We start from the raw sequence: 13283 nt of genomic DNA on the forward strand, positions 1-13283 counted from the left end.
ATAACAGGGGTACAGAAATAAGAAGCCATTCAATGACACTGTTATACTGAATAAATGAGTTATTTTAGGATTTAGTCTTTAAATCCCTGTCGTTATTTCGGAACAGCTGACCTCAGCTGTCGGTGTCACAAAAATGTAGCTTTATTAAAGTGGAAAAGAGGCATTTTCTCTCAAGTTTTGGTTCTGTTTTGGTTTGACAAACAGAAATCAGTGAACTAGTTTGTGAGATTTCCTAGAACCCGCAGCCAGGACATCAGGTTTGGCCCCGCCCACCAGCAATCTGACCAATCACAGGTCTGGAGAGACCGTGGTTGTTTTGAGTCGTAAAATCGCTCTTGACCTGAGCGAATAGCAATGCTCGTGGGCGTGGCCAAAGGCTAGTTAGGTTGCACTGAACGTTCCCTATTAACTTTTGCTATTAGATGAGCTCTGTGCCAGGCTAGTTTAGCTAGCTTCATACCGTACATATTTTAGTGTTTTCGCGCTTGATCCATGATAGATTAGCAGTCGTTCTTGCGCGGGGGTTTGTGCAGTCCAACAAACCTACAAATTCCAGGAGTGTCGGGGAGACTCCATTTTTTGTGCACGGCCAGGCAATCCATCAAGACAGCGCAGCGCTAGCTGGGTTGTGTTGCTAGGCTAACTTTCCCTGTCAAGCCAAGAGGAGGCAAAGCAGGCAAACTGGGTGCTGCCAGTTGTCTGTCTGACGATACTTTCGTTGATAGCAAAAGACTCCCAGGTAGGTTCTGCCGTTTTGCATCTTCATGCGACACTATTCTTGCACAGCCGTTCATTCCTGAAATGTATCAACGCTACGCTGTTACGTTAGCTGCAGGCTAGCAGTGCAGCGGTAGTGTTAGCTTCCTTACTCCTCAGCTGTTAACAGCGTATTACTCCCAGCAAGCTCACGCACAGCGACGAGTGGCTGTAGAAGCCAACGGGATTCCTTTTGCATTGCTAAAATCACATGAATTATCCACTGTTAGCACGGGAATGGGAGCTTTTAAAAACCCCGGACTGGACTGCAGAGTAACTTGAGAATGCTAACTTGTGTAAGTGCCAGACTGAGGCAGAACTAATGCGGAGCGGCGGTGTGTTGTAGCGTAACATTGATCCTGTAATCGCAGCATGCTGAGGGTGGGAGGCAATGGAAGGATGCAGTAGAATGAGCGTGAAGGAGCTGTGTGAGACCGATGACCTGGCCACCAGTTTGGTCCTGGACCCTCTTCTGGGCTTCAGCACCCACAAAATGAACATCAGGTAAGGCGACACTTGACCAGAGATGCCCTCTTATGGCAGCCCGTGGCCTGGAGACACCAGGAAACGTTCCCTCTTCAGATAAAGATTGTGATTATCTGCAGAAATATTTAGTTTAACCGTCCAACATGTTTGGACTTCCACTGTTGTTTGGACCAAGCTGGAATTGCTGCTTCCAGTAACATTTAGCAGCTCATTTTAAAGTGAGAGTAGTGAATGTATATTTCACGCCTGCCGCCTGTCAGGTTACGACTAAATGTGTAGTTAAAGTTGTCACATGCTCTCTCTTCAGTTCAGACTACTACTACTAAAGCTACTGTCTTGGTTATTCTTTTTTTTCTCGCTAACACGTGTTAAATAACAGGCCAGAATAACAAATGTTGCATTTTAACAGAGTATAAGATGATGGATTGTCTCCAAATTCAATAGTGGAACATTCGCGCATCGCAAACCTGTTCAGACTTTGTCCTGCTGATTGTATCTGCTCTTCTTCTGACTTTATCTGCTCTCCTCTCTCAGTCCTCCGCCGGAGGTCCGGCGCTGGGGCAACCTCAAAGAGACCCTGCTGCGCTTTCAGCGCACGCACGACTTCGGCGCCGCGTTTGAGGCGCTGACAGAGGGCGAACTGGCCGGGGACTACTTTAACGCCCTGGGGAACCACCGCCAGGAGCTCCTGAGGCAACATGTGGGCTGGTGTTTGCGTTGACAAATGAAACAGGAAATGGTGTTGTTGCCGCTCTGTTGGCCTGAATCTGCCTCTCTGCCGCGCGCAGGTCCACCGCTACCTCAGTGCCTTCTTGTTGGATAGCGGCATCAAGATAGAGTCCTGTGACAGATACTCCTCCGAGACCAACGGCGCAAAGATAACATCAACACGACACTGGTAAACACATTCTTACAGCCGCTCCCAAAAGCTTGGAAAGATTGTTGGCTTGGTTTCATTTCCTCGTCAAAGAGCTGAATCAGACAGGGTGACTGTGTTTGTCTGGGGCCTAAAGGGCCCCCGCTCGCGTGCGTTCCCGGCTGCTCACGTGCGCCTTGTGCTGCCGCCGCGTAGGTTTGCAGGGGAGCGGGTGGAGGTCCTGCTGGGCTGCATCGCGGAGCTGAGTCCAGCTGACAGCGCGGTGCTGAGGGCAGGAGTCAACGACTTCAGCGTGATGTATTCCACCCGTAAACGCTGCGCTCAGCTCTGGCTCGGCCCCGCGGCGTTTATCAACCACGGTGAGTTTTCCTTTGGTGCTCACGACTGAAACGGAGCGTCCGTCTGGACGAGGGAAGCTTTTGTCATCAGAATATAATCAGAAAAACAACAGAACCTGAGTCTTATTAAGGACTAAAAAACGCTGCGATCGTGTTCAGTTGATCGCCGTCGTCATTTAATCAATGTGAAACTGGGGTTTTATCTTTTGGACGCATAAACAGAGGCTGGTTTATTGTTTGCTGAGCTGATTTATTCTCCTCTTTCTGTCCCTCTCTGTCTGCCCTGAAGACTGCAAACCAAATTGCAAGGTAATAATTCATGTTTCCTTGTGACATTTTTGAAACGAAAGTGAATCCCACAGCCGAATCCTCCCGTTTGCATCGTTTATGTCGACCTGATGACCTTTTTCCAGTCAGCACATAATAGAGAAGCCCGCCGCTTCGATCCTTTGTCTTTTGCCTCCTGCTCATTTCTCCTTTGACACCCACCCAGTTCCTCCCTGGTGAGAAGAACATCGCTTGTGTGGAGGTGATTCGACCCATCTCACCTGGGGAGGAGATCACCTGTTACTATGGTGCCAGTTTTTTCGGAGAAGGGAATGAAATGTGTGAATGCTGCACCTGCGAGAGGTGTGTCCGCCGTCTGCGCCGTCTGATTTTTCCCTCTTTGTTCGAAGCCTTTTCAGCCTGACATTTTTCTTTGCTGGTTTCACTGGCGGCAGGAACGGCGAGGGCCACTTCAGGCACCGGGGGAAGCAGCCTGAATGTGAGGAAACAAAAGACCCCGTGGGCCAAAAGTACCGACTGAGGGAGCGATACCTGCGGCATCAGAGAGAGAAGGGTCACTTTCCTGTCAGGCCAGCAGCACCAGGGAATCACTCAGGAATCTTTAAAGGTAAACACGTCGGGATCTGCTGTTATTAAGCGCATCACAAACACTCTCCTGGGCGATACCTGTTGATGAGCTCCTTTCTTTTGTCTAAATAATCCCAGCCCCCCCCACCTCCTCTTCTTTAAGGGTTTATAATTGTGAAACCTTTTTAATTCCCATCTGGATGATCTCAGAATGGTGTATTAATTGTGGTTGAGCTGTCTCCTTTGTTTCACCAAAAACATCACCTGACTGATTACTATGGCAACAACCTGCCAAAAATAACGAGTCGGGTTAATGTGGCCTCTGTGCGGCAGTTCTGTCTCGACTTGAGTCGTTCTGTGACTGCAGCACGTCCACAATGCGGGATATTATTGACAAAATCAGTTTGTTTTAGTCCAACGGAGCAGCTTTAACATCTTCATGACAAGAGTCACCCTCAGATAAATCAGGGCTTCTCACCGAAAGCTGCACAATGTTATTTATGTATTGTATATTAATAACTACAAGGATTTATGGTTCCCATTTAGAGTTTCACTGTTTTCTGATTCATCTGCCCTTTCATCCATAGCCATCCCGTCAAGGAATTCCTTCACCCAGCAGATGAGGAGGAACGCCTTGAAGAACAGAAAGCTCAGACAGTCGACGACGTGGAGGCGAGAGAAGCGCAGGCGATCAGGCAAACAGCCGCTGAAACCCTCCACGGTGAAACCTCATCAGGGAGTTCCGCTTCTGTCCCAAGTTGCTCTGAAGGACCTCAGAATCAGAGTACGGCGCCACTCGCTGGACTTCTTGCTTGGCTGCAAGGACCCGACAAGCAAAGAAAGGGCCATTCTTCTACAGCTGGAGGAGGTAAAAGCAGGAAATAGGCCGCAGCCTTTGGCTTTAAAACCCTCGATGTCGACTCATCAGAAAAGCAGACCTGCTTCGAAGAGCACAGGCAGGCCCGTCAAGGTCGTCGAAAGGAGGTTGCTTCACTTAAGGACTTCTACAAGAGCCAAAAGGAGAAGTGAAAACACACCCACCCCTCAAACAGAGTTAAACAACAACCCTAAAAGTGGAGCTTTGTGTCTCCCTGTCCAAATGGAGACGCCGTTGGAAAAGTCGGAGAAAACGGGCAAAGCCTCAGAAACCGAAAGGACTCAAAACCCAGAAACTCAGACAACTGTGCAAGATGGTATCAAAGGTTCGTCCCCAACAGAGGACAGCCGGAGTACATCTAAGAAAGCTGTGGACAATCCCCTCAAGTCGCTGAAGCAATACCTCAGAGTCAGTCTAACACGGTTATCGCTGCCCACAACTGGAGAGACGGACAGGAGCTGCAAGGACAGGCTCAGGAGAAGCAGCAACAGCCTGAGACCTGCAGCCTCAGCGCCTCCCTCACTCAGAGCATCCAGGTCGCAGCAGAGGCCGGCGGCAGGTCCGCACCAAGGCAGAGGAGGGGGAGAAACGGCCGTAGACAGAAGCAACCTGAGGAGGCGACCGCTGAGTGAGTGTGGAGACGGTTTGCTGCAGAGAGAGAGAAGGGAAAAGGAGGAGGAGGCTCCGTCAGGGCCACAAACCGGCACAGAGGAGCAGGACAACCCTGATGGGCAGAGAGGAAAAGCAAAAGCCGCACCTGCATTGATGGAATCTCAAGCTAACGCAGCCGCTGAAGAGCCGCTGTGCAAAGTGAAGCCCAGTGAAAGTCAGAGAGGACGGAGGAACCCGGAGCGTGCCGCGAGTAGTAAAGGAGGAGGCGCCAAACAAGCGGAGGAGGTGACTAAGAGGGTGAATCAGCAGCCAGCGAGGAGGTGCAGAGAAGATATCGTCATAAAGCAGGCAAAGGTTCTGCTCTCGGATATTCTGAGGAGCGATGAGTCCGCCATGGTTAACGGACTGTACCGACGGCTTGTAGGAAGCTCTTCTGCCTCCTCTTCATGGGAGGCGCAGAGTGCTGAGGAGGAAGCGCAAACTGAAATAGACGGAGGCAGGAACCGGTGCTCGGTGCAGGGGAGGCTTCTGAGACACGGGCGGACCAGACCAAGGGCAGCTAAAACAAAACCAGAAGGTCAGCAGTCTGTCAAGGGACCTTCGGGCCAACAGAGTCCCGCCGCGGTGGCGACGGAGCCGTGTCGGGACGCCGCGCAGCTCTCGCAATCACAGCACAGGCTTGACGCCCCCCCAGCTGCCCTCCTCAACTCGCTACCTCATGACCCGCCGACGTCAGCGAGGGCCAAAACCGGCCCGCAGCCAGACGCCACCCTGCAGGCGCACATCCAGTCCAACATCCCCCTGAAGAAACGCACATTTCGCAGCTCTGTGGAAATCGACTTGGAGCCAGGTCTGACCGGAGCCTCGGGTCCGACCTGCAGAGGGGACACTGAGGAGAGTCCGTCCGTGAAGCTGAAGCCACAGGCCGGTCCAGAAGAGGGCAATCACCCCCAAAAAAACGGTAAAGTCCGACGGAGGAGGACAGAATTGCAGAGGTTGACCACTAAAAAGGTTCTGGCCGTTTACAGAGGCCTCCGACCCCGAAACAATGAGCAAAGGTGTGTGTTAAGAAATGCTCAGAAGTGTAAATCGGAGGGGCGAGAAGCAGCTGAAAGCCAGGCTCAGCTGGCCGACGGCGACCAGCCCAGCGAGGAGAAGACGGGTCAAGAGGTCGCCGGCGTTCCCAATCCGTGTTGCGAAGCTCCAAACCCGCACGAGTCTCAGCTGAAAGGCGAGGCAAAAACGCTCGTTGGGCTGGATGAGAGCAAGCCGAGCGTCGGGTTGAAGATCCTTTTTAAGAGGAGGAGGGGGAAGGTGTGGCAGATGCAAGGCACCGCCTTTGACAAAGTGGCCTTAAAAATGGAGAAGCCAGAAGAGCTGGTGGCTTGTGATCCATTCAAAGCCATCATGGAGTCTGTGTCCGTCTTGAATATGGAAATGGAGGCGGCTCGGGCTCACGTGCACGCCAGTAGAAAGTCAAATAATAGGTTGCGGCGGTTAAAAAGAAGAGGCGAGAGGCTCAGGAAGGCCAAGAGTCTCCCTTCCGGGAAAGTTCTCGGAGCTTTGGAGAGACTCGACAGTTTGGATCGGGAGCGACGCGGCAGGGTTAAGCCGGTGCCGGAAAAGAGGGAGAAGGGCAGCGAGGGGTCGCCGAGCGCAGGGCAAGAAACAAAAAGTGAAGATTGCTTCGCCAAGAGCTGCTGCATGTTTGAAAGTGGGTCACAGCAGAAAGTGCAGCCCGAAGCAGATCCGAACGGCCTTTCGCTTCCGGTTATGAAGCTGCGCAGAAAGATGGAGGATATCTGGGAAGTGGAGGCCGACGCCAGGAAAGAGGCGAAGGGCCACGTGTTGGGGAAGCAGAGGGGCTGTTTTGACCTGGCCAAACTGAAGGAGGAGTGCCCGTCTGTGCAGAGGCCCAACAGCAACAACCTCTTCAAACCGGAGCCGCCGCCATTTTCCTTATCCCTCTCGCCGCTGTCCCTGTCTTCCCCTCTCAGCGACAGCAGGAGCGACGTTACGTCACTGGCTGCGGATACAGTCCCAGAAAGGCCAGAGATGAACAGCGGAGGAAGGAAACCGAGGCACGGCGTGGAGAGAACGCGCCGGTCCGGGCCCGTGGAAGCGCCCACCCCCTGTCTCAGCCATAGCCTGCAGCAGATTGACAACAGCCTCTCCAGGCTCTCCGAGGGACTGTGCTCGTCTCAGATTTTAGAGAAGCCGCACGCCTGTCCCGTTGTCTCCACTTCAGTCATCCAGCCGCCGTCCCAGTCCCCCCCGTTCGCGGCCGCCGACAGCATGCTCTCCGGGGAGCCCGCTTTTCCAAACTGCTGCGACGACATCCTGGACTTTCAGTGCCTCAACTTTGAGGGTTATTACCAGCCTCAGAACATGCTTCCCTCGTCCCCCTCAGATCTGTGTTCCCTGGATCCGCCCACCGATCCTTTCAGCAGCCCCCTCTCACACAGCCCGTCGGACACGTGGGCCACAGAAACGCCGTACCTCGGTCCCCCCAGCCCGGGAAATAACTTTGTGGGCGAGGATCTGCAGTTCTTCCCCAACCTGATTTCTTCCAGGAATGACTGTGTTCCTCTGGACTGTGAGACAAAGGACGCTTCCAAAGACCGGACGTCCCCCCACCCCGGTTTCAGTTTTTCTGCTCTTGGAGATTCCGACGCGGCCGCCAAAGAGCGGCTCATCGGTAAGAATCTAGGAGTGAGGCATTCCAGGGATGATCCCAAAGCTCAGCCCCTGCCCGCTGCCAGCAAGCCTCGCATATTTGGTGCTTCCCAGACCCCCGTTTCTTTGTCCCAACCGGCAGCCTTCAGTGTCAGGGCGAGCACCAGCCAGCCTAGAGTCCAGTCCAGCCTCAGAAACCAGGGCCCGTTCCACCGCGTGGCCCTTCCCAGCCGATCCCAGTTGTTCGGAACCAGTCAGTCAAACTGTGTCAGAGGGGCGTCCCAGAGCTGTTTTCCTAGATCCGTCCCATCCTCTCAAACCTCGAACCGATTCATCGCTCCTTCTCTTTTCTCCCTGAGGAACCCGAATCCTCCCGAGAGCCCGAGAGTTCAGACCTCATCGGTTATCCACAGGGTGCTCAGGTTCCAGGAGGGGAACCCCATCCAGAACCTGGACAGTGCGCCCTGTAAGGACGCCACGGCTGCTGGCGGCCCGACGCTCACGCCCAGAACGATGGGAACAAAAGCTGGTGCTGGTGAAAGGACGCAGCTCAACGCCAAACCCGGTTTGCTGTCAGACAGCCACCACGGAGGCAACATCTCCCTCCAGGGCTTTTGCAAGGACCCGGGTCACCTGGCTCCGGCCAGCAGGCCCAGCACGTACTTCAACAAACCCGGCTCCTCCTTCCCTCCCCCGTTCAGTAAGAGCAGGATGTCTTCGGAAAAACCCAACGCCGTGGAAGCCAACCCGGCGTACAAACCCCCCCCGGGGCTGCCCAGATCCTGCTTCCCAAACAAAATATCGGAGGTTTATCCGGCGCCGCAGCAGAACAAACTGGACAAACACCAGCCCTGTTACGCTCATCAAGACCCGTTCGATTTCAGCTTCGGCTCGTCCCTGCCGCACATGTCTCAGGACAACAGCCCCCACGTCCACCACAGCTCGCCTCCCGGCACAGCAGCGAGCAAGGGCCAGCCCCCCCTCGCCTCGGCCTCCTTCCCTTATGGCTATCAGGGGCCTCCTTATGTGCTCAACTTCAGCGGAGACCACTCGCTCACCCTGGGCCTCAGAGACGGCGCCGAGGGGTGCCCCGGTTTAGGATCGGCAAACTACACCTACCACTGCCTGATGGAGCCGTCGGGGACGCAGGGGCGGCTGGTTCTGGAGCCCTGCGGCCCCCAGCTCTCTGCCCCGACGTCCTTCTCCTTGGGGGGATTCTCGGGGCTCAAAGGCCAGGACGAACACGGCAGGAAGGACATGCAGCCACAGTTCCAGCACAGGGAGCACCACGGCCCGCCGCACTACGGGCCTGCCGCCACCTCCCACTCCATGGGTTCTACCAAGCCCAAGAGGGTGAGGTTGGTGGTGACGGACGGCACCGTGGACCTGGACCTCCAGTACTCGGACTGAGTCACACAGATGAGACTCATCTGGCTGCCTCCAGATGTTCTTGTACAGGCTGGGATTGAACGCTTGACCTTTGTACAGGCATTTGATGGACTTGAACCTTGGGCTGACTTTCCTTAAGGCAGTTTTCCAGCTACTGTATGTTGTTTTTGTAAACCTGGCCTCGGACTCCAAAGTACCAAATCAAAAGAGAAGATGTGGTTATTAATATATTTGTGAGGAGGAGTTTGGATCCAGGGCGCCTGTTGGTCCTCTTTCTATGGTGTGCCCGTGCGTTGGGAGTCTGGTTTGTTTCTAAAGGCAGCTTTGTGCCTCCAATCTTTCATACGGGATTTTCCAAGGCTCCTGTTGAAGAAGTCTCTTTTTGTAACGCGACACTAAGCCCTACTCACTTATTACTGCAATTAATTGTGTGACTGTATGTTGTGAAAAATGTCTTTGTGTGTGTGTGTGTGTGTGTGTGTGTGTGTTTGGGGGGGGGTGCACATCCAAGGTCAACACCTGTGTGTCTGACATGAACTCTGGCTTTTAACAGCTGCTGAATGAGGAGGTGGGAAAAGCTGCAATATGTTTTTTATTATTTTACTGTTCTGTCGGCCAGTAGTTGTTGTTGAAGGTTAACGGTTCCGGGAGACGATTTACAGCAAATCCAGGCAGGTTCTGCCTCTTCTCTTCAGTATTCTTCGTTACACTGTGTTTTTTTGACATGACTTTTGCTTCAGATACGGATATTTTCTTAAATCGGACCGAACTGTGCGACACTTGTGCACGTGGAAAGGTGGCCGGCGTCCTTTTCGTTAGCTTAGACAGCCAGTTGTTTTGGGTTAGCGCTCAGAAACATCATGGGTTCTACTCCCGACAGGGTCAAAATAAAAGGAACCGTGGATGTGTAAAATGCACTGCAGTCGCCTAGTAACGGTCTGGCAGGACTTTCCTGTCCGTCTCATCCCTTTGGCCATTTTTAAAGGTTTTAAACATCTGTAATTCAATTTCTCATGAGCTGTTTTTGTTGACAGAGCTTCATATTCATGTGTTCATATTGTAAACAAAATAATTTGTCATATTGGGGATGAGTTTTGCATGTGACTTGTACTGTACTGTCTGATATGGAAAGGCCAATTATTTATTTTCATATCCTCATCCTTCAAATGGTGCTTTAATGTAATTTATAGTTCACATTGATTGTTTGAAAATGTTAAATGTTTTTATTATTATTTAACGGGACAAAATACGGAATATTTGCAGCAAAATTGTTACTTCTCAAAGCCTTTGACATCATTTTTTCTGTTGTCACAGGTAAAACTTTGTCTTTTTAATTAGCGTTTCGAACCGAAAGTCTGCTGTACAAATGTAGCCTCTATAATTAAAGAATCTTCCGTCTTTTTCTACTTTTCTCTTTGCCTCTTCTTCTTAAAGCGGCGACATTCTGAACCTCTGGACCTTCTCCGCATCCTCCCTTTAATGTGCTGCTGGGTATTTTTAATCGTTATCGTGATTGGACATTCTTTCCTCCCACTCTTCCAGCATCTCCCGTTTTCCCCTCCATTTCCTCCACTTCTGCTGCACATGACCCACTTCTGCGTCTCCTTGCTCGGGGAAGCGGCAGAGCGGTTAATTCTGATGCCAACTATAACACTTTTCTCATAATGAGGATGGGAAGAAAAGGAGGGATTATCCTCTTCAGTCAGGAGGGAAGAATCTGTGACCAATGTGAGAATTTAATATTTAATTGCAGTTCTTCTTCTCGGCTCTTTGAGTGCAGTTTGTCTCCTCAGATTTCTGCATCCATTCATTCAGCATCACATTAAGAAGCGGAACTTGACTGTTCCTAAATTAACGCACCAGAAGAGTGAAATGTCACTTTGCGCCCACCTCTAGTTTCACTTTGAAGAATGCTGACGCGTTTGTCCCTTGCTCCAGTTCACCAGCAGTGGGCGCCAGTTCGCCAACTACTGCTAATTTGTTTTTTTTTTTTAAGTTATTTATGAATAAAACGCCTGTTTGGTCCTCGTGCTCTGGCTCACGTTATGGGTGCAGCCATGCTAAACGCTGAGTTGCTGTTGGATTGTGGTTCTGGATCACCGGCAGCAGTCGCCCCTGTGGTGAAGCTCCAGGGGAACAAAACAGCTGCGGCTCTGAGAAACGAGCCTGGCCTGAAAGGAAAGGACATTATTTTCCAGGCGATGGCTGATGGAGCCTGTAAACGAGCCGCCGCTGCAGCGTCGGTGTGTTGGTGTAAAAAACGACCACCAAAAAGGTGACAGGAGAGGCGGCGTGGATATCAGGGTCACCTTCGTTAGGACCAACTGGATCCCTCATCTGTCTGGTTGTGATCAAATGTAGGGATCCAATTCAACATGCCACGACCGCTTGCTCATTTTAATCGAATGAACACTCCAGACCCAGAGCATGCGCGCGCACACGTGCGCAAAATCAATGCAAACCCAGTTTAAGAGAAGCCAAGAGTTGGGCTGGATGTTGCACTCTGAAGGGTGCACGTGAACGTTGCCTCTGCATGAGTCAGTGGTGGCCTGAAGAGGTGGACAACCTCCGCTGTGTCAGCATTTATGCCATTTACATCCAGTTCTGAATGCCTCGTTTAAATGAGCAGTGAAATATTGTGATATTTATAATATCCGAGGTCATTTTGAGACCTGTGCTTCATCCAGAACTCTTAATAGTGATTTATTTAGGGTAGCTTTTGGTTAATTATGGTCATTTGACTTGCCAGTGAAGCAGATTTAGTAAAGTTGCAGTAAAAATAATAGTGTGGATGCCAGAGTCAGCGGTGCCTTGAACAGTATTCCTGCTGTTTTCACAGGCAATATTACACTAATAGAGGAAATAACCATCAACTTTAGCTGCAGCTTTAATGATCTCAGCCTGCCGAATTTCATCATTTCAGTGAAATTGGAAATACGACAAATGATGCGGGATCAAATGAAGCGGCGGCACAACGTGATGAGGGAAATCTGCAAAGCCCAGTGATATCGCTGCTTTGGGACAGGAGATAGCGTTCCATGACAGATGCTCTGGAATTCCACGTCAAATCTGGAACCCATCAAGGTCTTTTTATTTTGGTTTTTTCCTTTACAGTTCACAACTTAACAGAAATCCCTTTCGTCCCCCCAAAAAAATAGCAGACTTATGGTTAAAGGAGTTTAAATTCCAGCGTTCTAAATAGATAAGTGACAGAGCCAGATATGAAACGAAGAAAAAGAATAAGAAATATATATCAGAGAACAGAAAGCCGGCATCGTTTTTCTCTTTATCTTAATTTGGGAGCCTGCGACAACGAGATGGTGCCATTTTTTTCCCCCAAAAATCTCAGAAAAGGTACCGAAAATGGATTGGAAAAAAGTGCAAAGCTTTGGCCATGACCACAACACGTGTAAGAGAGTAGCTGGGTCTCTTCACAAATGGGATCTGTGTCTCACTTTAGGCCACCGGAGTCCAAGCTTGACCTGAATGACATGTGGAAGCCACAGTGTTCATCAGCAAGTTCCTTACGTTCTCTATTCCCAGTTCAGGAACTCTAGATTCCACTAGAATAATCCAGTTAAGCAAAGCAAACATGGGCTTCATCATCTGAGCAGCTAAACGGCTGTTCTCACTGTAATTAATGTCATTATACACGATGAGCCTCCCCCACCTCCACTATGAACAGTCCTCGTCTAAATGAGCTGTGGTTGACGTGCGTCGCTCGTCCCTGATCGACACAATAGGATTGATTTCTATATATTCTATATATTCTATGTTATTCTAATAACCTGCTCCCTAGTTCAGCTCATCAGCTCCTCACAGAGACCGAGGGAGGAGAAGAGTCTCTCCCTCTCCCCTACGTATGGTAATAAGCACCGCAGCTGCGGCTTCCCTCATCCTCTTATGTACATTTCTCCTGATTCCTTATTCATATTTGTGTGTGTGTGTGTGTGTGTGTGTGTGTGTGTGTGTGTGTGTGTGTGTGTGTGTGTGAGAGAGAGACAGAGAATACACACATCTGTGTCTCCTGATCTTTAAAGGAAACGTTAGAAGGATGCTTCGGCAATTCAATGCCGTTGGTTTTGATATAACGAGGTAATTGTTGAGTAATCTTCTGTGCGTGCAGGCGTGTGTGTGTGTGTGTGTGTGTGTGTGTGTGTGTGTGGTTGCTGTGAATATGTCTGCATTGTTGGGTGGATCCCACGGTGTCTTTTTTTCCAGCTCCCTGTGAAGAGAAAACTTGAGAAACATCAAAGACAGAGAGAGAGAGAGAGAGGAAAGGAGGGGTATACGCTGTATCTGGGTAATGATGAAGGGGGGCAAAAGAGAGAGAGAGAGAGAGAGAGAGAAATCAACCAACCATTAGAGAGAGAGCCAGGAGAGGAGGGAGGGAGGGAGGAGGGAGGATGGAGAGATT

General features: G+C 50.8%; 1 protein-coding gene across 1 annotated transcript; it reads left to right on the top strand.

Annotated features, from left to right (window-relative positions):
- Positions 1-381: 381 nt before the first annotated feature.
- Positions 382-10272, top strand: kmt5c (lysine methyltransferase 5C). Its single transcript, XM_011604252.2, has 9 exons — positions 382-739; positions 1128-1260; positions 1777-1942; positions 2031-2140; positions 2315-2478; positions 2747-2766; positions 2951-3087; positions 3180-3352; positions 3900-10272. The coding sequence occupies exons 2-9, from the start codon at positions 1148-1150 to the stop codon at positions 8885-8887; spliced, it is 5871 nt and encodes a 1956-aa protein (XP_011602554.2). The 5' UTR covers positions 382-739; positions 1128-1147; the 3' UTR covers positions 8888-10272.
- Positions 10273-13283: the final 3011 nt, after the last annotated feature.

Source organism: Takifugu rubripes, chromosome 5 (genome assembly GCF_901000725.2).
Source record: "Takifugu rubripes chromosome 5, fTakRub1.2, whole genome shotgun sequence".
Classification (NCBI taxonomy): domain Eukaryota; kingdom Metazoa; phylum Chordata; class Actinopteri; order Tetraodontiformes; family Tetraodontidae; genus Takifugu; species Takifugu rubripes.